Source organism: Mesocricetus auratus, unplaced genomic scaffold (genome assembly GCF_017639785.1).
Source record: "Mesocricetus auratus isolate SY011 unplaced genomic scaffold, BCM_Maur_2.0 Super-Scaffold_100011, whole genome shotgun sequence".
Taxonomy (NCBI): domain Eukaryota; kingdom Metazoa; phylum Chordata; class Mammalia; order Rodentia; family Cricetidae; genus Mesocricetus; species Mesocricetus auratus.
Window position 1 is genome coordinate 26,277,012 of NW_024429195.1, and position 24,005 is coordinate 26,301,016.

The 24,005-nt window shown below is 47.2% G+C and overlaps 1 protein-coding gene and 1 long non-coding RNA gene across 3 annotated transcripts in view; both read right to left on the bottom strand.

The window, feature by feature from the left end:
• Fgf2 (fibroblast growth factor 2) overlaps positions 1-22,785 on the bottom strand; it is a 60,806-nt gene extending 38,021 nt beyond the window's left edge. Inside the window, exon 1 of the mRNA XM_005069694.4 lies at positions 22,432-22,785. Within this exon, the coding sequence (XP_005069751.1) occupies positions 22,432-22,606 (175 nt within the window). The 5' untranslated portion in view covers positions 22,607-22,785. The remainder of the gene's footprint in view (positions 1-22,431) is intronic.
• Positions 18,949-22,416, bottom strand: LOC121143208. 2 transcript variants are annotated; one of them, XR_005880391.1, is made up of 3 exons: positions 21,792-22,407; positions 20,208-20,314; positions 18,949-19,330 (listed from the first exon to the last, which is right to left on the bottom strand). It is a non-coding gene; the product is annotated as an uncharacterized LOC121143208 (long non-coding RNA). The 2 variants fall into 2 exon arrangements; XR_005880392.1 differs by lacking the exon at positions 20,208-20,314 and having other exon boundaries at positions 21,792-22,416.
• Positions 22,786-24,005: the final 1,220 nt, after the last annotated feature.

Consider the following 24,005-nt stretch of genomic DNA (forward strand, 5'->3'; position numbering starts at 1 on the left):
CGGTGCTGCTGGTCAGAGCCGCCTCCTACAGCTGTGTCCCTTACCTCCGAGGGGAAGTGTCTGCTCCCCCTCCTGCTCAGTGTGACTCCAGCTCCATCTTTCCCCTCCCTGCAACACAGAGGGCTGCCTCTCATTCCTCTGCTTTTCCCTCAGTGCCGCAATGTCCCGCTATCATCACCTGGGTTCATAAGGCTACCTGGCCTTTTCTGTCCTACACTGGCACAGCTGAGTGTAGTAAAAACATATGGATAGTAACGGGGTGTCCAGGATGGTGTGATTAGCAGTGTGGGAGACAGATCTTCAGGCCATTAGGAACCTTGCCCCTGACAGCTCATCTGCCTGCTCTCTGTTCACCCTGGCCTAAGGCAAACAGCGGTGCTCCTCACACATGCCCGCCACAGCACCAGGAGTGGCAGCATCAACCAACCCATTATGGACCAAAACCTCTAAAACTGTCAGCCAAAGCCAACCTTTTCCCTCCTATGTTGACTGTCTGATTGTTCCAGGAACAGGAAGCTGACTAACACAAGGAGCCTGGGCTTACTCAGTTTCCTCTTGGGACACTCGGGTCTAGGTCTATTCTGACCTTGTGTGGGCTGGCCTCATTCAGTCAAAGATCTGAATAGAAGGACAGGCTCTGACAGTAATGGCTTTTGGGCTTGGACCACATTAGACCTCCTCTAGTTTCCTTTCCAGGTTGCCTCTATAATCTCATATACCATTCTTAAAATGAACCTATCCATCCATTAATCTGTTGACTGACCAAGTCTCCTACTGGCCCCCTCTCTCTGAGGACTGTAATTAACACAGACTTCCTGTAGGTAGAGCTGCTTGGGAATCAGAGGCCCAGACATGGGAGACATGAAGAAGCATGAGGACGGCTTCTTGTCTATCTCTTGGTCCCCTTCACCAAGTAACTAAGGGCAGAAGACTCGAACTAAAACTCTGCTTGTTCAAAGACAGGAACACAACAGCCTAGCTCTCCACAGCACATTCCAGGATTCCAGGGTTTAGTGTATAACACTTCCCCACCACTCACCCACCATTCCTTCTTCTCAGAACATGTGCCGATACGTTTTCTTAAGTCACAGCCGTGAACACAGAAGATTCCCTTTCACCCTAATCCCAGCTGACTCCAAAGTTACCCGACCTTGTTTTCAGCCCACTATGTGCCCTTTCCATGTGTCCTCTATGCATTTATCACATGAGCAGACAGCTGGGGCCTATGTGCATTTCATAAAGGGGTGGTATTTTCAGTACTCATCAACAATTTCCTTTCCTCTCTTCATAATCGGAGAGCTTTCCATTCCACAGCAGACGCACGTGAATACACACACTAGTCTGCACTAAGCAATGGCCTGACAGACATATGCATCTCACTTGGACAGCTGCAGTAACTTCCTAACTCTGCTGCTTCTGCCCTCCACCCAAAAGCCCAGATCTAACTGGCCATCTCTCTGACTAGACCCCTCAATGTAGACTGTAAGAGTAGACTCACTACTGCTTTAAGACGAACACCACGTCACTCAGCAAGGCTTGCAGGACCCAAACCAATCCAGTCTGAGGCTGGTCTTGCTTCTCACATCACTTCAGCATCCCCAAAGCATCACGGTTTCTGGAATACAACACACTTAACCCTGCCTCCTGAGCCTTCATGTCTTTACCCACCCTGCATAACTGGCAACAACCTGCTGACTTCTATCACTCGGCTCAGAGGGTGCTCCTTTCTGAACCCATGCCTAACTTCCCCTACTGAAATGTACTGTTTTAACTGGACACGCACTTTTAATCTCAGTGCTTGGGAAGCTGAGGAAGGAAGATTTCAAGTTCAAGGTCAGCCTGAGTTATATAACACAACACTGCCTCCAAATTTTTTATTACCTTTCTTGATTAACACCTCTTTCTTGCCCTGCCAGACAATACATGCAAGTCATAATGCTCTTACATTATTTGATTTTTAAATCCCAAACACCCAGTGATGTATGCAATAATACAATGGACAATTTATGGCTACAATAACTAATTGATTTTGTATTTTTTAAAATTGAGGTATAACTTGTTTGGTTCCAAATAATATTCAAGGGGAATTAAAAAAGATATTGACACTATACTGATACCACACTTTTAAAAGTAAGTTTTCAATAAGGCAAGAATAAAAGGAAGGATGGGAGACTGGGAGAGCCAGAGGTGTCATTACACTCGCTGGGAATGAGCCACATGCTTGGATTTCTGGCAGCCAATAGCTAAAGCAGATGCTTCCCAGAGACCATCAGGTAAAGGACTCCTGTTGTGAGAAGTGCAGCTAGACCCGATTTGGTTATAAAGACAGATAATCTCTTCCCAGGAACCTCAAGAAGCATTACTATGTTATGAAAGAGATGGCAGCTGTAAACATTTCCAGCTTTTGTGAACTTGTGCAGAGTGATGTCTTTATTCATGAGTGCAACATGTAGCATTAGCTCAGGGTAACTGGTATATCCATCAGCTTGACCCACCTTCCATCACTTTGTATTAAGAATGCAAAATTCTGCTGGGTGATGGTGGTGCACGCCTTTAACCCCAGCAAGAGCAAAGGCAGGCAGATCTCTGTGAATTCCAGGCCAGGCAGGTCTACAGAGTGAGTTCCAGTACAACCAGAACTACAAAGTATCTCAAAAAACAAAAGACAATAAATTTTGATTTCCCAGCTATTCTGAAAGATGGCACTATGTGTTCTCAGCCACCATAACCCTAATATACTATGAACACTAGAAGTTGCTCCTCCATGCAACTGAACACTCTACCTGAGTGTCAGGGCCCGCCACATCCTTCCTGGCAGACATCTCACAATTAGCAGAGAAGCAAGTTTTCTGGAGCTGTTTCCCATGGACTCATTCATCATGAAGGTTCATACCAACACACAATCTAGTTCCTTCATTTTCAGAGATTCTCAGTGGCAGCTAGCCAGGTTAGTGAGAAGACAGTTTCTCCACATCTATGACCCTCTCCTCCTACTGCATCCTGGACTTATGGATGACCATGAGAACCTGGTGAGATATGATGCACCTGCTCAGAAAAACAGCTTGCATCTGGATTCAAGGCCTTGAGGCGACCTGAGGTATACCCACGTTCAGCTTCTCAAGCTGGGAGAAGATGCAGCCTCCGGGGCAGGTCACCTTCAGCACCAACCTATGTTCTCTGGCCTCACTGGAAGGCAGATCGTGCACTTCCCTGTCAGCCAGGGGTGTGTTTGGATCCTTCCAGAAAAACAGTGCTCTGAGAACACCCATCCCCTTGTGGAAGTGGCACACAGGCCCGGGCTCTCCGGAACTCTGAAACACAAAAGCTCTCCAGTTCTAAGTCATTAAACACAGCCAAAAGTAACTCAGGTCTGGGAAACATTCAAAGTAGGTGTAACCAAACAGATAGCCCAACTGTTTTTCCTTTAAATTTCGGGAACAAATGGAGAGAAAAGCTACCCTGGGTAACACAACCCCCTGCAGTGCCTTCCAAGGAAAATGAGTTGAATTACAAATGATTACACAAGTAACTAAAGAAATGCCCTACATAGGAATATTAGATACTTTGCTGCTAAGACTGGGTGGAAAGTCTAGCAAAAACCTTAACTTGGATTTGTAATAGCAACCTAAAGCCTGTGGGGAGCCCAGGTTCAACCATCAGTAAGAACTGTAACAGCTGGAAACATCAGTTCCCTGTGAGCCCATTCGAACTGTAGTGCTCTCGGGCTGCTGTGTAAGGACACGCAGTGTCTTCTCTTCCTACAGCAAGGGTTCTTATTCTACCGTCTTTTCTCTCCTAGCATTCTCATTCCTTCCAACGTATCCACGGGCTGCCCCATGTTCCACAGAAGCCTTGACATTCCAGGCTGGGATCCGTCTTCGGAATGTCCAAGGGGCTGGGCTTTGAGCCTGTCTTCTCTTTGACTTCCACAGGAAAGGGTATTTCTTCTCTCTCACTGTACCCAGGAGAAGGCCTGACACACACCGTGTTCAAGAACGAGCTATGAGAGGGAAGGGAGTTGGGGTGCAGATTGACTTCCTAGCAAGGTGTCTGGAGGTTTCTGATTGGTGGAATGAGAAGGGCTTCCATTGAAGGAGAGGTGGCTAGCCTCCACCAGTGTCTGACTTTCTTTTCCTGTTGCTGTGATAAAACAAAACACAACTTAAGAGACAAAGGTTATGTGTGGCTCACAGTCCTAGGTTATAGTCCATTGTGGCAGGGGAGCCACAGCGGCGGGGCTGGAAGCAGCTGGTTACATCAAATCCAGTCAAAGACGAGAGACTCAAGTGCATGAGCACTGCTCAGCTTGCCGTCTCCAGTCTACACAGTCTGGGATCCCCTGTCAAGACAATCCCTCACAGACATTCTCAGAGCTGTACTGGAGGCCTGCCTCCTAGGCACTGAGTTAACAGTTACTACCAACCACAACAGACAGTGTGTAAATATTGGAAGCCTAACCTAGGAAGAATAATTTCAGTTTGGGAACGAATAGAGAGTGGAGAAAAAAAGCCAAGGAAAAAGAGAAAAGTCCGCTTCTGATTTCTACCATCTTCCCAGAGTCTGTGGACCTGGCATGGGACAGAACTCAAGCCTTGACACTAGCCCCTCTAAGCTTTTCTCCCATACCTTCCCTGTCACGACGAGCTATACTCTCAAATCTTGAGTCAAAATAAACCCCTCCTCCATTACGGGGCTTCTTGTCAAATATTTGGTCCCAATGATAAGAAAAGTAACTAATATAAAAGTTGATGCTAATAAGTGGGGTCCTAGCCAGATGTGGTGGAGCACATATGAGTAGTCACATATGAAATCCCAGCACCTAGGAGGCAGACACAGAGGTACTGCTGGACAGTTTGGTTACAGGGCCAGTTTGGGAAACCTAGCAAGTCAGTGAGCTCTGGGCAAGTCAGGGTTGCATAGTAAAATCTTGTCCCATTTAAAAAAAAAAGTGGGGTCCTCATTGTGATAAACCTGGTCATGTGGTTCACGGGCCTCTGGAACTAGTTTTGAGAATAAAATGGCAGAGTCTGAAGCTGTAAATCCAAGAAACCCTAGAGTACTGAAAACAAAACTTAATGGGCCATGCTGATGAGGATAAGGAAAGCCAGACTGCCAAGTAGGCATGGAGAGGCTCCTGAGCTTTCAGAGGGGACAAGGACTTACTGGAAATGAGAAGCCATTTATGCTACATTCTGGCTAAGTATCTTGCTGTCTTATGCCCAACTAAAAAAGTCTAAGTGAGGATGAATTAAAAAAAAATAGCAGGTTAATTTATTTGGAGGAAGGAATTTCAAAACAGCATAGCATCCAGGCTCTGATAAGCTAATGCTCAATGCTTTTAACCAGATTTATATCAAGAAAGAACATAAAGGAAAAAGTAGCAATTTGGCACCAAAAAGAGGGTGGCTGAATTTAAGACAGGGAATAAAGTGCTGTAGATACAGAAGCAATGACCACTAAAAAAACTAATGAAAGGGGATACGTTCAATCTGAACTGAGACAAAAAAGGCACCTTTGGGGCAAGATTACACCCACCAAGTGCTAGTGCTGCGGTGGAGGTTCCAAGATCAAAACAAGTCGCATGTAAGTGTTCAGCCAATGGGGCATGCGATGGCTGCTACAGCTGTAGTGAAGGAGGTCAAGCTACAGGACGGGCAACAGAATTTAACCACATGGCACTAGTTTGGCAGACATGTCAAATGCAAGAATTACAAGATCACAGAGACCTAAAGGTCTAGAAAGTCACAGAGGGTAGGCAAGCTCTATCTGGGCCAGAGTCCCTGTAAGGTAGCCCCTAGAGGCCAGTGTGTAAAGCTGTGTGAGAGGAGACTAGTGTTAGAAGATACCCTGGCATGTAACAGATGCCAGGGGTGTGAGCCATCTGCCAAGGGGATACTAAGTGTAGCCGAGAGAAAGGTCACATGCTTTGGGCAGCAGAGCAGGACAGGCGGGGCCACCCAAGCCTGTTGCAGTCCTGGACGCCAGACAGGGGGTGGCAGACCAGACAACTTGTTCTCTTTGCTGGGTTTTATCTTGCCTGAGCTCAGTCCTTCCTTGCTCTGTCCATTCCTCCATTGGGCCTTGGGCCTTTACACAGTGTTGGAGCAGTTAGACTGTGATGACTAAGTTTGACTGAATACATTTTGTGATATGAGATGACTGTGAGCCTGTGGGAGCCACGGGTAGATTATGGTTTGAAAGTGGAATGCCCTTGGGCTCATGTGTTCAACTATTTGGTCTCCAGCTGGTGACACCCTTGGTAGGAAGTTAGGCAACCTTTAGGAGGTGAAGTATCATTAGACAATGTGTGTCGCTGGGGGCGGGGTGGGGTGAGGGGTAGCTGGGGGCGGGGTGGGGTGAGGGATTTTAACCTAAACATTGTTTCCCTCATGTGCCTGCAATAAGCTTCACTTTCTTGCTGCCACAGCCACAAGCCACTCCCTCCACAGTGCTTCCTTGCCATGGTGGGTTGACTTCCAAAACAAAGCCTTCCTCTCTGTGGTTGCTTCCCATCTGGTGAGTAGTCAACACATCTAGTACACACAAAGCCATGAGTTCAATCATTCTGTCTGCGGTGATTTAAGGAAAATGGCCCCCTGAGGGAGTGGCACTGTTAGGAGGTGTGGCTTTGTTGACGTGGGTGTGGAATGGTGAGGGAAGTGTACCACTGTGGAGGCAGGCTTGAGGTCTCATATATGCTCAAGCCACACCCAGGACCTCAGTTCACTTCCTGATGCCTGCTGATCAAGATATAGGGATCTCAGTATTTGGGAAGCAGAGGCAGGCGGATCTCTCTGAGTTCGAGGACAGTCTGGTCTAGAGAGTGAGTTCCAGGACAACTAGGGCTGCTACACAGAGAAACTCTGTCTTGAAAAAAAATCAAAATAGGAATCTCAGCTCCTTCTCCAGAACCATGTCTGCCTGTATGCCACCATGCTCCCCACAATAATGATAACGGACTGAACCTCTGAAATTGTAAGCCGCCACCTCAATTAAATATTTTTCCTTTATAAGATCTGCCATGGTCCTAACTGACTTAATGGAGCCCATTCTATACGGAGAGATACCTTGCTCAGTCTAGACACAGGGGTGTTGGGGTGGAGAGGTGCCTTAGTCCTGCCTCAACGAGATGATGGACAGACTTAGTAGACTTCCTAGGGGAGGCCTTACCCTCACTGAGGAGCAGATGAGAGATGGGGTGGGGGGAGGTGAGGGGAGCAGGAGGAGAGGAGGGAGGGGGAACTGGGATTGGAGTGTAAGAAATAAGTTAATTGTAAAAGAGTTGCCATGGTGTCTCTTCACAGCAATAGAAACCCTAAGACACACTAGTATAATAAATAAATTAGTATGACCACTTTATCTTTTATGTCATTTAGTGGGAAATGTGCCTCCATTGTATTATATAACATTAGATAATTAACAAACATTTAATAATAAGAGATCAGCCTGGAGATAGCAATTTGCCCATGGATAAAAGGCTGAGGAGCAAAAACCGTAAGCATATCAGATTTAATAGTGGGAACAACAGAAACACTGTGATCAAGAAGTCAAAATAAAAATAGAAATAAAGTCTGAGCTAGATGTCAGTGAACACTCGGTAAAGGGCTAGACAATAAAAACGTTAGGCTTTGATGGGCATAGGCCATTGCCATGAAAAAGCAGCCACAGGCAACATCTAAGCAAAAGAGGTGGGCCCTGGCCTAAGAAGCTGACACGAGAAGCTCTCCTGAAGGAAACATAGTTCTCTTACAGAGCACAGCTATGAGGGACGCAATTATCCCATTACAGCTTGTGGATGTCACTCTCATGCACCACAGAGCCTTAGCTACTCCTCATGCCACTGTTCTTTCTTCTCAATCTTGTATGTAGAACATTTTGGTATTTACTACTACCAACCACACACTACGTCTCCCACCCTGTGTTTTCTGCCTCCTGTGGACCCACTAGTAGCTAAGGGTTATGCACCAGGGTTCGCCTTGAGAAGCTCATCTTGTTCTTTTGAACGGGAGTGAATCATGCTCAGCTGTAACAACTAGACAGCTATCTGAACACATCCTCCAGCAAAACATAAAACTCTGCTGCTAAGATGCTGCTTAGAGCTAAGGTATATTTGTGAGCTCAAATGTTAACTATGACCCTCACAACTGCAGCACGTGACTACATTTGGAGACAGGGCCTCTAAAGGAGTGCTTACAGTCAAATGAGGTTGTGGTGACAGGAGTATGAAGCTACTTGCTTATCTTGGTGGATCAAGAAACAGAGGCCAGGATATAACTGAGGCTGGCAGTAATGTGGAAGGCCCACTTCCCAGGGATGCACCTCCTTTACCAAGACTCCATTCCATAAAGGTTCTAGAACCACCCAAAAGAGTACCAGCAGATGGGAACCAAGCGTTCCAGCACTTGAGTCTGTGGAGACATCACACATTCAAACAACAGCACGTGGGAAGTGCTCTACCACCGAGCTTTACATGTGCAGCCTTTTTCTGTGTTATTAAATGCCAAAGCAAAGGCTCTGTTCCATGGCTCAGGCTGGTCTTGAAGATACTGCATAGCTCAGGGGGACCTTGGACTGTCTGTTTCTGGAGTAGCGGAGTGTGAAGGCCTGTGCCTGCGTGTCTTGATGAAGCTGATAATTTGGAGGTGAGCAAACCCTCCTTCTACTGATGACATTACTTGAGCAAGCAGAACAGAGAGACATAGCAGGAAGCCTTGTTCGCAGGGTCTGAGGGATAGGATGCTAGCTTGGGAATGGACTGCTCCCATGTCCAGAAGATATGAATGCACACTTGTCTTCAGCTTTCATATGAATGGTGTCCTGGTAACAGGAAATTGGGACATCTAAGGGGCACAGAGATCTGTACACCAAGTGTGGAGGCTGCAAGAGGGCACTGACCCCCCACACCCAGGAAAGTGTCCTGGGAGCAATCTAAATCAGCCAACATCTTGCGAACCTTAAGCTTACAAATTTTGAGAAGATGAATGTGCGTTGTTTAAGCGGGGGTTGTGTTGTGGCCTCAGATGCTAGCACAGATGGGGCAGGCTGGACAGCATGGAAGTCAGTATTTGGGGCTAGAACAGAACCAGGATGGCAACCAGGCAAATGCCAGCCTGAGTGAAGGCCATGAAGACCAGACATGGATGGCTGAAGCAGAAAGCAGGAACTATGGAAACACCACCATTGAGGGTCATCCACAGGGAAGATGGCAATGACATCATGGATGGCAGGAGACTCTGAGCAAAGAGAAATTTGTCTTTAGGCAGTTTTCTGGGTGTAGGCAGCAGGGCACTTTCTTGATATCTGTTCATCTGTCTTGGTCTTCACTTCCTCACGTTAACACATTCAACACAGTTACTGATTGGCACTGCTGTGTAAGTACAGGAAACCATATGAGATGGATCCAAGTGTGTCTGTACTTTCAAGTCATTTTGGATTGCTTATAAATCTTGCATCATGTTTTTATAGCAAGACTATCTCAAATTCCTTGAAGGACTTTTATGATGCTTTTAAAACAGCCATCTAGTTATCTCTACATTTCTGCATGGCCAGCTTGCTCTGTGTTTTCATCTTCTAGATCCCGACTTCAGAGTTCCCTCCACGCTTCTGTAGTATTGGCAGTCACTTCTAATTTTAACACACCATTTGAAAGCTTCACTTTCATGGGTTGGAGAGTTGGCCTGGGTTTAAGAGTGCCTGCTGCTCTATGATGAGGACCAGAGCATGGATCCCAGCACCCACACTCAACAGCTCACAAATGTCTAACTCCAGCTCCAAAGGGTCCTATGTGTCTTTTGCAGGCACCTGAACACACATATGAACATCCACTCACATAGACACAGACACACATTAAATAAACAATAAATCTTATCTTAAAAAGAAAAAAAGCAGTTCTTTAGAAAACAACCCTTCAATAGTGAAGAAATGTTTAGTACTAAAACAGAACTCAAGAGCCAAATGGGGAGGAAAGCAGGCGTCTTCTCTAACTTGGGCATAACACAGCCTCAAAACTACTTCCAACCATTGTTTTCAATAGATCCACTAGTTAAATTAGCCTAACAGTTTCTCCCATCCAAAGAGAAATGTCAAAACGTTGATGACCAAGGATGTATATCCAGGTACCCTAACCTCTACAAACTCAGACAACCTAAAAGAAAACAGAACAACTTCTCTTCAACAGAGAAGGCCGTCTTTGCTTCTGCAGGGTGTTCCCATGCCCGACGTTATGGTCTTCATCGGGCGGCCACTGGGTCTTCAGGACAGCAGCACTCCTCAGCCAGCCCCTGAGCCTGGATTCTTACTTGCCATGCTCTTTAGCATGATGCATTTTTCAGTATGTCAAGAAAAATCAGAAATTGGATCTTGCTACCACAAACCCAGTTTCTGTCCACATTTCTGACCACATGGAACTGTGCTGTGAGCCTGTATTCTAAACAGGAAGGTTCTAGAATGCACAGTCCATTGCTCCATTGCTTGCTATCATAGACAAGACTGTGGCTTGGAAAGGCAAGAGTAAGAAAAACAAAACTTTTCTTACCTGTAAAATGAGGAATGATCCTTGCCTTATAAGTTTGTACTTGAGGTTTAAAAGAGTCTATTTCTACAGATGGGACAGGGCATGCCATCAAAATTTTCATTCATTCATTCATTCGTTCTTTCTTTCCTTTCTTTCTTTCTTTTTTACTTTCTCTCTTTCATCCAATACTCAGTTATGGTCCTGAGACAGAGTAGTGAAAGCTGGATCTTCCTCTCCCTGTAGGATGTAGGGGATCTGCTACTCGTTTTAGGAATTTCCGTTATCTGAACAGGGCTGGATCCATGAATCTATCATGGCTTTCACATCAACCCCTCCAGAAATCAACATGTGCCCCCACTTCCCTGCCCTTTAACAGCTGAGTGTATATCACGGCGGTTAATTATTTTTAACCCTGGCACCTTCTATAGATTGTTTCTTCCCATATTAGTAAACTACACCAAAGCAAAGGCCACCTTTCCAATCCCACTTGAATTATATTCCAATTCTGTATTACTAGGTTTTGAATAGTTGATATAAATAAAGAAGAAATATGGTTAAGAGGTCTCACATTCAAAAAGGAAGTTGTAAACATGGCGTATACAAAGGATCTATCAACATCTATTTCTGAAAGGTAACAGAAATCACCAACTATGTAAAACACAAAAACACACCATCCCAGTACCAGAACTTCCAAGGTCAAAGGAACCTCTCTCCTCAAGTCCCCACCATCCACTGAGCAAGTGACACCTTCCCCAACACAGACAAGCACATGCAACACCCACATGCATGCTATGCACAGTTCACCTTTAAATGAGACCAAAGCTTGAAATAGCTATAGAAAAACTTTAAACTGCATTAAAATACAATAGAAAAATAAAGAAGAAAAGACACGTGCCAGGCACTGTTTTAGAAGACACTATATGTGAGACACATAATATTAATGTATAGCAGTTAACTCTGTTTCTAACTCAATACAAAGTCTGCTCATCAGGTAGTATGTTCCCCAAAGTAAGTTTTGTTTTCCATTAATTTGAATAAGCATGCGAAATACTTTTCCAGCATTTGCTCACACACACCGTCACCTTGAAAAGGAACTTTTTAATGGAGGCGCTGTTCCACTCTGTGATGCCCTTCCAGTTCCTATTTGGATAACAACCATTACAGAACCTATGAATTGTTTCCTGTTTGTAAAGTGATTCAGCTTAGAGAGGAGGCAAAGGAGACAGTTATTCAGCCCTCTCTCCCCCACCCTCCCCTGCAGACATCCCATCACAAAGAGCCTGACTCACTCTCACACCAGCTCGGCAGGCACCTCCAAGAGTTTGTAGATTGTTATGATGAACACTGGCTCATAAATCTGCATGAATCCCTCTGTGCCACCAGCTATGGTGCCAGATGTCCTCAGCCCTCCTTTATGAAGTCGTTCTGGTTTGCCACTGGGAAGAAAAGTGACTTAGGCATTAAGGTGCCTGAGTCAAGTGTGCCACCCCCCACCCCACCCCCCCACCCCCCCACCCCCCACCCCCCCCCCACCCCCCGTCTGCAGCCCTCAGTGAGGTTGTGGGGAAGCGCTCTGGTCAGGAGCACTGACATCAGCCGGCTCCCTCTGTGAGAGGATGTGAGTTGAGCATCAAGATCAAACAGAAAGTGGATCTCTCATCCACAGCTGGGGAGAAAGTCTTTCTCAGTAGCAAGTGACTGGGATAGGGAACTGCTGTCCCTGCATTGCTTCCTCAGACTAATGGGGAAGGTGCCCACACAAAAGGATGATGGGGCTGTCCAGGCCACTCACATTTCATATACTTCACAAGCCACGGAGTGCTTCTGAATGCCTCAGTACTTCAGACAGTTCTGTGACAAAACACTTGCCTAGCATGAGGCAGAGAAAGATGAGACAGAAAGGGAGAGAGAAAGAAGAAAGTGAAGGTGAGAGGAAGAGACCAGGTGAGACAAAGGAAATAGAAGGAAAGGAGGTAAGAATGGAGGCAGGGAAGGCAGCAGGGAGGGAGGGAGACCATTGGTTAGCTGAACCCTCATACTCCTCACATTGATGCTGCCTTCAGCTGCTGAGCCACAGAGAGCCTCTGCTGAATACATGAACGTCAGACTCCCAGAAATGTGGAACTCCTAGGGAACAGCGAGGATTACCTTTGCGTTTTAAAAATCAACTCAATCCAACTGGGACATGGGACGGAAATTCAGTGAACTGACTGAGTTGTGCACAGTACCCAGGGCTAGGAGGGAAAGGAGCCGGTTCCAGCTACAAAGATCACCCTACTGAACTAAGAAAGGGTCAGGACCAGGAAGCCAAAAGGCAGGTGAAAAACCCTGGCTGGCTTAGTGGGCAGTTAACACAAGCAAACATTTTTGAGTGACCACTGTGTGTGAGGATGAATTAATAAAATCTGATTTACTCCTTCCCGGTTCAACAGACAGACACACAAACCACCAGATAAAGAAAAGGAGCCAAGAACTATGGGAAAAGAGATTCTATAAGCTCTCCCTGGGAAGACAGAGAAAGGGTCACAGAGGACTGTTGAGATAGTTTACATAGGATTTTCCCAGAGAAAGAATGGGAGCAAGGAGGGTGAGAGAGGGGAATTGGGAAGAGGGTCTTTGGACAATGAGAATTACACTGGGGAAGACCAACAATGGAAAGAGGGGCTCTACCATGTCAGAGGCGTCAAGGCACCAAGCGTGGACAGCTAACAGGGACAGAAGATGCTGAAGGTCCTGGGCATCAACTAGGAATGGAGTCTCAGTGAGGAACTATACAGGTCTGTGGGCATGCCTGTAGGCATGTCTGTGGCCTGTGGGATCACCTTGATTATGTTAACAGATGTGAGAGGATGGGCCACCATTCTCTGGGTCGAGGCCCTGGACTGTATCAGACCATCAGGAAAGTGGGGCATGAAACCTGCATGTCTTCATGGCTCTCTGTTGGACTGTGGATGTGATTTTCTCTAAGTTCCTTCCTCCTTTAGTTCCCTGATAACCTTTAATTGTGGGCTAAACTAACCCTTTTCTCCTTATGTTGCTTTTCATTGGGTATTTTAGCATAGCAACAGAAATGAGACTAACACAGCTGTGTTTGAGAATGTCAACAGGTCTAGTTAATGCTTCAGGAAAGCAGCAGAAGAAACGAAGAGTAGGGCAGAGAAGAACCAGAGACCCGGGTGTGTCCACGCACACATGCACTCTGAGGGAGGGGAAGGGGAAAGATATCAGCCTCTGGCCTCAGGGAAGACAGCTTAACTAGACATGGAAACTTGGTGGGAAGGAGCCAGTCTGAGGTAGTGACATATGACACTGAGGCTGCGGTGGGGTGCCTGTCCTTAGACAGGAAGGAGCAGGATATCACAAGAGACTAAAAATGATGTACTGAAGAAAATTCTAGAACATACATAGAAGAAGGGAGCGAGAGCCCAAAGCAGAGAGACAGGGAACAGGCAAGTGAAAAGCCAGACAGAGGAGAGCATGCAGGGAAACCAGCTGGGCAGGGGCATCCTTAGCGTAGGGTAATGGACGCAAAGCATCCCCAAGAAGTCAGAGGCAGGCAATAGGGCCACACGTCAGAGGAGAGTGGCAAACTGGGCACTGGAAGCAAGCCTCCCAATGGCTGACATAGAACCCTAGTGCCAGGATGAGCTCACAAAATGAAAAGCAGGTAAAGTGGAAGGAAGTAGAGGACTCCAGGATTGGAACCACTGAGAAAGAATCAACAGCTCTCAGAACCCCGAGGAAAATAGATCCTTCAGTACATAGTTAAAAAAAAAATCCTAAATGCAGCTTGCCGTGGTGACTCATAGCTGTGATCCCAGCACTTGGGAAGGCTGAGGCAAGGAAATCATCAAGGGTTCTAGACCAGCTTGTGCTACAGGGTAAGAGTCTCATCTCAAACAAAACAAAACGCTGGGGCTGGAAAGAGCTCAGTGACTAAGAGCACCTGAACTGTTACGGAGGCCCAAAGCTCAGCCCCCAGCATGAGCAGCTCACATCTGTAGCTCCGCTCCAGGGGATTTACTCTCTCTCTTCTGGCCTCAATGGACATGCAGTTATAAGACAGGCAGACAGACAGACAGACGGACAGACGGGGACACACACACACACACACACACACACACACACACACACACACGATTTTTTTCAAATCTAAAATAAAATAGTAAATGCTTTTAAAGAAATCAGAACTAATGAAAGCTGTAAGGTTCACTTTCATTGAGCAGTGACATCTTTCCATGGATTATCCTTAGAAAAACCATCTTCCAAGTGTTCCTAAACTCCCCAGCTGTAGCAGTGTTAGCTATAATTATGACCTCTAAGCAAGTATCTGAATGTACACCAGAGACTATAACCCTTAGCCGAGCAGATGTCCATGAGGAATGCCTCTGCCATTCTCCAACACTCAGGGTGTATGGGGTCAAACTCATCTCACAGAGAAGGCAGGGCCCCTCCACACTCCCAGAATCCTCCCAGGGCCTGAGTTATGAACAAAGAACAATAAACTCATGGAACCCAGCTGGATCATTACTCCTCTGCAAATATTTCTCTTACATAAACTACCTCTTTGGGGGTAATTTTAACTACTACAAATAAACTTCTATTATAAGTTAATATTAAGCATTAATTAAATCAAGATCATTCTTTTTAATAGTTCAGTTACATCTGGGATGTAACCCTTACTCTTTTTAATAATAATAATAATTATTTTATAATTTAGGTTAGAAACAATCTTGTTTCACATGTTAATCCCAGCTCCCTCTCCCTCCCCCCTCCCCCACCCTCCCTACCAGGTCCCCTAGTCCCACCCAATCTCCACTCTGATCCCCAGGGAGGGTGAGGCCCTCCATAGTGGATCTCCAGTGACTGTCATTTCATCCAGGGCAGGGCCTAGGCCCTCCCCCACGAGTCCCTGCCACATAGATTGCCTAGGCCTCCTCACTGACCCCCACATTCAGGGGGTCTGGGTAAGTCCCATGCTTTCCACAGAGCCATCAATCTGAGCTCCCCCTTGTTCAGGTCAACTGTTTCTGTGGGTTAAACCAGCCCAGTCTTACTCTTGACCTGTCTTCCTCTATACTGTTAATATCCACGATACCTTGAAAACCTGGAACTTTTACTGAGGAATTCTATTGGATAATCCAAGACAGAGGTTAGTTTAGGGTCAATAACCCTCTGAAAACACACACACATTCCAGGTCTCTATAAACAGTGGGCAGGGTTACAACAGGCAAGTCACCTTGTGTAGGGAGAGAAACAGAGGTGACTGGATGAGACACAAGTTAAACACTGGATACTGGCTCACTGTTGCTGCATTTCTTCTGACTAAAAATATCAGACAAGGGTTAAAAACAGTTCAGTGTGACTTCTAAGAGCCTGTGGCTCAAAAGGGAAGTCACACTCTGCTCGCAACCTCTCCTAAGTTCCTAAGCGTCCATAACATAGCTCAGAGGGTCCCCGACATAATTATTAAAATAACTGTGACAGGAGGATAATTAGTTGCTGAGCTAGCAGTGAGCAGAGGAAGGAAACATCCCAAATCACAGCCAATCCTTACTGTCTAACGCTTCACTGGAGTCCTGCAGGTGTGAGAATTCTAATTTGTTAGTAAAGTGAGCGAAACCATTTTATGTAACTTGAAAACCATTTTATGTGAATTGGGATAATGTAATGCTTTCAAGATAGGAGACAGCCACGGAGCAGCTCCAGCATGAGACAAGTCCAAGACAGACTTCGGTATGTGTGCTAAGGAACCAGCCCCGAGCTGGGAACTTTGGTAGCTCCGAAGCTAATACCCCCTGGAATGGTACAAAAACTGGAGCTTTGTAGACGGCTCCCAGGATTGCACTGCCACGCTCCTGAGACACAACACCTAAAGCCCCTGTGCGGGTTCCCATTGGCAAGGGGACTTTATGACTGGCCACGGTGTGACTCTGGCTTGTTTAGTTCACACATGCCCACCCGTCAGCACTAGCCCCTTGTTCCGCCCTCTCAAGGACCTTCTGGGACCTCCAATGGTGACATCCTCCTGGCCTGCTACATCTAAAGGACTTGGCTTTCTTCCAAAGCATTCTCACTGGAGAGGATTTCCAGTGAAACCTGCAGGGTTTTTTTTTTTTTTTTCTGCCTGACCAACCAACAGTTCCCTACTTGGTGAGATGTTTGTTTGTTTACATGAGATCACCATAACCTTTATAATAACATGGTATTGTTTGTGTAAAGAAAGTCTAAAGTAAAACATAACTGACAGGCATATCTCCTGTGGACATCCTAATTATCAAGCACATTGCATCCCACTGGCCTGGACTCTCAGCTTCATTGTTTTGATAAAAAAAAAAAGAGAGAGAGAGAGAGAGAGAGAGAGAGAGAGAGAGAGAGAGAGAGAGAGAGAGAGAGAGAGAGAGAGAGAGAGAGAGAGAGAGAGAGAGAGAGAGAGAAAACACACACACACACAGAGAAAGAGAGAGAGACTTGTTTGGGCAAAATATGCTAATGAGGTTAAGATGTGTGCCCCAGATGTGATCATTTCTTGGTCATAGGCTTTTACCCCGGACCAGCTGCCTTACAAATTGTGCTACAAGGCAGAGACCCAGGAAGAGTGTTGGAAAAATCAGCAAGGACAGAATGGGAAAAGATGAGAAGACTCCTGACATGGGCAGCCACCAATGCCTCAGTCAGTGTCTCGTGTGTGTGGAATGTAGTTTCCTGTAGCAGGGACCCTGAAGGCCTCTGCTAGCTCTGCTGATGATACTCCCCAGCCTCACTCTGGACTTTCACTTGTGATATACTAAGCTTGGTTCTGGTTTGTTTACTGTATCTACAAGACTTTATTTTCAAATTGAACTTTAAAACCCTGTCTGTCCATGCTGCATGACATAATCAGAGACTACTCAGATTGTCATAGTGTCAGAGGCCTGGTTACATAACGGATGTTTTATAAACCGAACAAAAGCCCTCAGGGCACATCAGAAGGGGATGTTGTCTTCCCAGGCTGAAGTCACTTGGCACGGAGTGCATCTTTAAAGACTCCTAAGGTGTGGTAATATCTGTGACTCATGAATTGTCCTTTCACTCTGTAAAGATTACATGATTTCCAGGATTAATAAGCTCTGAGAGTCTGGCCTCATTTGTTTACTGCACACAAACAGCATTACAGTAAATACCATGCTTATTAAAGATAATTGGCAGGGACCACTTGCCAGATATGACCAGAGGAGGGGAAGGTCAAAGCATCTAGAACCATTAAATGAATGAATGCATTTACACAGGGCAATGGAAAAGCTAAGACTTCTTTGACCAGAATTCTCAGAAAACAGCAATATTGGGCTCACGGAGCCCACGAAGCAACTGGTCTTCAGTGTCCTGAGGAAGCTTGGCCACAGGCATCCAGAAGGTACCACGGCTCCTGAATGGGAGAGGGCAAGGAGGCTGTAGAAGTAGGCCTGGCAGGCCAGGTGAGCAAGAAGCTGGGTCAGGACAGTGAATCTGGGTGGGGGCGGGGTGGTGGTAACTCAGGCAACTGGCTACTACTTCAAGCTTCTATAAAACGAGATCTGTGAATTTCACAATCCCTGTTTTATTTTTGGCGCTGTGTGGAATGCGTACAGTGGCAAAGAGCGCAGGAAGCAGCCTCAGCTGGCTATCCTTCCTACTCTTCATCGGTGTGGGCTAACCACCAGCCTCTGCCAATCTCAGGTCCCCCGACGCCTGGAAGCAGAGAATTGTTACCAATGAGCAGTCGGGGTTAGCTCAGGGTAGATCCGGCATTCCTACTACCTTCACTTCCCCTAAGAAAGAGCATCTGGAATAGATCTAATGCGAGCATGCCCACAAGCAGCCCACACCTCACACTCCTCCTCATGCCGTACACGCTGCCTGGGACAAAAATGCTCTCTCCCTTGGAACATCTCACATGGCCCCCTGCTCAGCCTTTGGAGCAGACACATGGCACTCCATCCCCAGGGGCATCAGAAGAGGCTTGCTGAGATCAAGATCAGGGATGCCAAAGAGAAGGTGTGTGCACAGCACGTGTGCTGGAGAAGCAGACTGCCACCCCTTGCCTTTATCACAGCCCCCGTGCCAAAGAGAGAGCTGCTCGGCCTATAAACGAGAAGGTGCAGAAAACAGGCCCATGCGAGTGAAACGAACGCGAGGATCAGCCAGGAGTGGACACCCTGACCATCAGCAACTCTGCAAACCTGCAAACGCCCGTGTGTGGTTGTCATCTCTGGCCTCCCTTCCAGGACATTTCACACCTGTCCCCACCTCTCTCCTCCTTCTGTAGCGGAACTGCACTACTCACTAGGCAGCACCCGCTGTATAGACCATAGTCCTCAAAGCCGGCTCCCCAGAACGCCATGGCACTCACAATTTCATTCAGAGTCACTGTCTTAGGCTTCCTATGGCTGGGATGAAACACCATGACCAAAAGCAACTTGGGGAGGAAAGGGTTTATTTGGCTTACATATCTTGGATCACAGTCCACCGGGGAAAGCCAAGGCAGGAACTCAAACTGGGTGGGAACCCAGAAGCAGGAGCTGATACAGAGGCCATGGAGAGGTGCTGTTTGCTGGCTTGTTCACACTGCTTTCTTATAGAACCCAGGACCTCCAGCCCAGGATGGCACCACCTACCGTAGGCTGGGTCCTCTCCCATCAGTCACTAATTAAGACAACGCCTTACAGGTCTGCCTGAAGCCAGATCATATGGAGGTATTTTCTCAAAGGGGAAAACACCGCTGACTCCAGCTTCTGTCAAGCTCATGTCAACACCAGCCAGCAGAGGCACCATCGGATTACACCTGCCTTTCAGAGCTTCCTGCACATTGGAAGAGATATAAACAGAAAGGAGTAAATCTTGAGTGATAGAGTTCTGCGTCAACTGGACACTTTGAAGACTGAGGCCACAAAGAGCTGAGATTCTGAGCCATTTCTGCAGTGGGAAAGCTGCTGCGTGTATTTCTTGGTTTGTTTAGGGAAGTGTGTGGTTGAGGATCTGTCCTTCCTTAAACTCTCCTGTATCTTTCCCATGAGCCTCATCCTGATCTGCTCAACCATCAGTGTACTTTCACAAGCTAGGAAAACATGCTGCCGTACATAAGGTTATGCCCACATGAGACTATACAAGTGATGTAGTTGGTATTCTTTTAGGTTGGTATTCTTGTCGGGAAAAAGATGCCCTCTACGAGAGTTAGTTGTCCGCACACATCTGGATGAGTTATTCTAATCTTAACTATGAGCATCATGTCTTTACTAATGATAAAGTCAGGAAGATCCTGGACCTTAGTTCTAGAATTTTTTGTTGTGTGTGTCCTGAGTGGAGCAGGATGTTTAATATATTAGGCACCTACCTATCAAAGACCCAGGAGTGCCCCCACTAAAAACCCAGGAGTGCTCCCCACTAAACATACAAGAGTGACAGTCAACACCCAGAGTACTCCTCACTAAGCACTCAGAAGTGCTCTCCATTAAGCATCCAGGAGTGCTCCCAGTAAATACCAGAAGTAACGTTTTAGGTTATGATGTCTACAAGTGTCTCAGAGAGTTGTCAGATTACTCCACTTAAGAATCACTGACTACAAAACTGGAGAAGGAGTGGAGAGATGGCTCAGCAACTAAGAACATTTGCTGCTCTTGAAGAGGACCTGGGTTCAGAGCCCAGCACCCACGTGATGATGGCTCACAGTAATACTAACTCCAGTTCCAGGAAATCCAGCGCCCTCTTCTGGTCTTCACGAGCACTGCATGCAGCTGGTGCACATCCATGCAGGCAAAACATTCACACACATAAAGTGAAATAAATCTAAAAGGTAAAATTTAAGAAAAAATTACATCATGACACAAGGCCAATACCAAGATTATAGGCCTATAATCCTATAAGCACTCAAGAGGCAAGAGGCCAAGGCAGGAAAATCTCTAGTTTGAAACCAGCATAGAGAGGCCCTACCCAAAAAAAAAAAAAAAGCACAAGAACCCACTCGATATTTGGGAAGAATGAACAGCTGTTTTTACAGTGTGGCAATATGTTATGCAATTCAGAATTATCCCACTCACCTCTATCTTACTATAAGGCAAACAGCTTCAAAGAAAAAAAAATAATCCTGCAACTAATACACCACTCAAAAACAAGAGCACTAGGTAAAGCTCCAAACAGAACCCAGATTGGAAGATATTTCTTCTGCCCTTAGTCATGAGACATGTTTTCCAACAACACATGCTTTGGGAACGAATAAAACTACTTGGGATACAAATGCAGCTTGTCCTAGCAGCTGAGCAGACAAATCTCACAGACAGATACTTTTTTAAAACATCTACTCTACACTAAAATAGAGAAGCAGTGCCAACTCATGCAATAGCTTTCAAGCATCTTTTCAACTGAAAAGGCTTTCCAAATTACAGTAGGCCGAAACAATAGACACGCAATCTCTTGGTGATCCCTATGAGGCAAGAGATAGCAACAAAATGCTTCTCTGTGAGGACACAGCAGTGACGCCAGAAAACACTGTGTCACAGTTTAAAAGGAGAAAAAAGCGTCCGGATGAGGTTTTACCGTAAAAAATGTAAGTGAGAGGTAGGTATTTTTTTAAATCCATTTAAACATCACACAGTGTGTGGAAAATCACCCTATCTCATTAATATCCACATCTTTTATATTTTATATGTCAGTTAAATTTTCTATTATGCTGTAAAAAATACTCAGCAAATATGAAAGTGTATGTCGCAAATGCAGGACAGCTCCTTTTGTTCGTGGGGCATTCTGGTCTTTTGCTCCTTACATAGTGAATAGAATCCCCTGCGCATCTTAAGATACAGAGCTCCTGAATGGAAAACCTCAGCTCCCAGGAACTCATCATCTCAGACAAAAAAGAAAAAAACTCTTCTCTCAGACAAAAAAGAAAAAAAAAAAAAGTCAGATCCCCCCCCCACCCGACCCCTTAAAGATGAATGCAGCCTTTTAAGCAGATGTTTTAACGACTTGTTTGTAACCTCGGGTCGTCTCCCTCACCTCCAACCCCTAGAAGCATAGACTAGCCCACCTGGGCCTTTTCTAGCCAGTGGCTCTCCAAAAGTGGTTCCTGGAGGAACACGACTGAGAATACAAACTCAGAAATGCCGGTGTTTCATCCCTCATTCCGGGATCTGGGTCCAACCTGTTACAGCAAGCGCTGCAGTGTTATCTGCGAGCCCTTAAAGCTGAGTCTACGGATTCAGGACAGTTTCTATATCCACTACCAGGTATGCTTTTATTACATAAATTAAAGCTGTAAACTTTCTCTCACCCTCAATCCACCGCAAGGGAGGTACCCCCACTTCAGCGTTGTCAAAGGATCGCTCTTGACTCCACACTGAACCGAGGTCTGTCGAGCTTTGCCAAGGAAGTCAAAGTTGGTTTGCTAGTTTCTTGTCTGTTTTGACTCCCTTAGCTTTCCTCTTTGGAATAACCCGGAAAAGCTGGGTGGTGGAAGAGTGTGACAGCTGTGAGGGTAAGGACCACATCTCTCTGGTCACCAAGTCCGAATTGAAACGCAGGGCTCGGCTGAGGAACTTTTCGTTCTGCCTCTGTTTCCCTGGGTGACTGCAGAATGTCAAGGAGTTCTAGAGCCCTGGAGGAGACACGCCCACACCCACCTCCATCCCCCACAAGAGCCTTGAACCCTCGCCTCAAACTCCTAGCATCCTGGCTGCGGCAGGTGACCTGTGAGGGGCCTGAGACTACGGAGCCAGCCCACCTGGAGCTGCGGGAGGAGGTGCTGGGCAGGGACCCTATTCCTGTCGCCACGGGAATGGAGCTGCTTCCCGAGTCCCTGGGTCCCCGGTGCCTAGGGTTGAAGGGCGCCTCGCCTCAGTGTCCTCAGGTCCCCGAGGGCGAGGGAACGGGACGGTCTAGACCACGCGCGCGGGTGGGAGGCGATGGCTCACCGTGTGGGTCGCTCTTCTCGCGGACGCCGTCCACACGGCCGTCGGGGTGGATGCGCAGGAAGAAGCCGCCGTTCTTGCAGTAGAGACGCTTGGGGTCCTTGAAGTGGCCGGGCGGGAAGGCGGCGCCGCCGTCCTCGGTCAGTGCGGGAAGCGTGGCGATGCCGCCAGCAGCCATGGTCCCTCCGCGTCCCCGGGACCCCGCTGTGGCGGCTCGCGGGGCTCCCCGGCCCCGACCCCGGCCTCGGCCTCCCAGCGCGGCTCGCCCGCGGGCAGCCAGCCTCCCGGTCCGCGTCCCGCCGCACGCACAGCCCCGCGCAGGACTCTGCTCAGAGCCCAGAAGCCCTGTGTGGCACAGCGGCCCGGGACCGCGTCACCCCAAGTCCCCGCCTGCACCCCAGCCCCGCGCCCCCGCCCCGCGCGCCGCCTCCTCCCCACGCCCGGCGCCTGAAAGCTGCAAGGAATCTGTCCTGCTCGGCGGAGCTTTCTCCAGGCGACTGCGGTGACGCAGCTGCTAAAATTTAAAAAGCAACTTTCTCGCTTGCCTTCCACGCGTCTGCCTTTTAACGCCGGCGACGCGCCTTCCACCCCAAAACAGTAGAAAGGGTTTGATCTGGGGAGGGATGGAGTCAGGCTTTGGAAATCTCCAGTCCCCGCAGAGCGCAAGCTGTGGAAGGACAGGGTGCAGCAGACAGAGGCCGAGAAGGGGGCGCCTGGGTTTCCTTCTGGGCGCCCAGCCCGAGACAGCGTGGGAAGATGAAAAACGGCTTCCGAGTCCTCAACACCTAAAAGAAAAGCCTGGAGCCGGCGCTTGCCCTGCCTCAGGTGTTAGATGTTTCTTGGAAAGAACAGAGTCTCACAAAATTGCGGTTAATTGCGCTTGGTGATTTTCAGTAGATCCCACCCAACAGGCTGTACATTCAGATTCTCGGCACCTCTGTGTTCTAGGTGCCTTTCTCCCTTAGGTCCTTCTCTGCTGGGGGCACACCTCCCCAGTGAGGCTGACTACCACAATACCAGTTGGAAAATCTGCACACATCAAGTGTCCATGCTCAAAGCATCGGAGATGTGGCGCGGGTACAGAAAGGGGAAGGCCAGGAGGGTGAACACGAGTAACTTCTCTCGGGACTCAGACACCGCGGAGTACCCCACCTTGGGGAAATGTAGACTTAGGGAAGCTTCTTGAAGTGCCACTGTCAACGGTCACCCTGGAGGGTATCTACTTTTAGTCTCCAGGGAGGTCTTGACTCCGAGTGTGACGGGATTTAGTAAATTCCCCAAAGCTTTAAGACCAAGCCTCTTCCCCAGCAATCAGAGGAGCCTGTGCATGTTCATTTATCCCTTGCCTCCTGCTAGGCTCATGGCTGAAGCCCCGATGGCATGCCAAAATTAACATGAGAAAAATGTTAACTTAGTTTACGTAAATCTGGAATCTTGGAAAGAAACAAGGGCCCGGCACGAAGCTACACAGGAGCCTGTGTGTCTTTCGGTTGGGTGAAGTTGTGTATAATTGGTGAGAAGAGAGATTGGAGAGTGTGCCATCTAAGGGGCATAAGATGATGTAGTTGGGTTTTTGT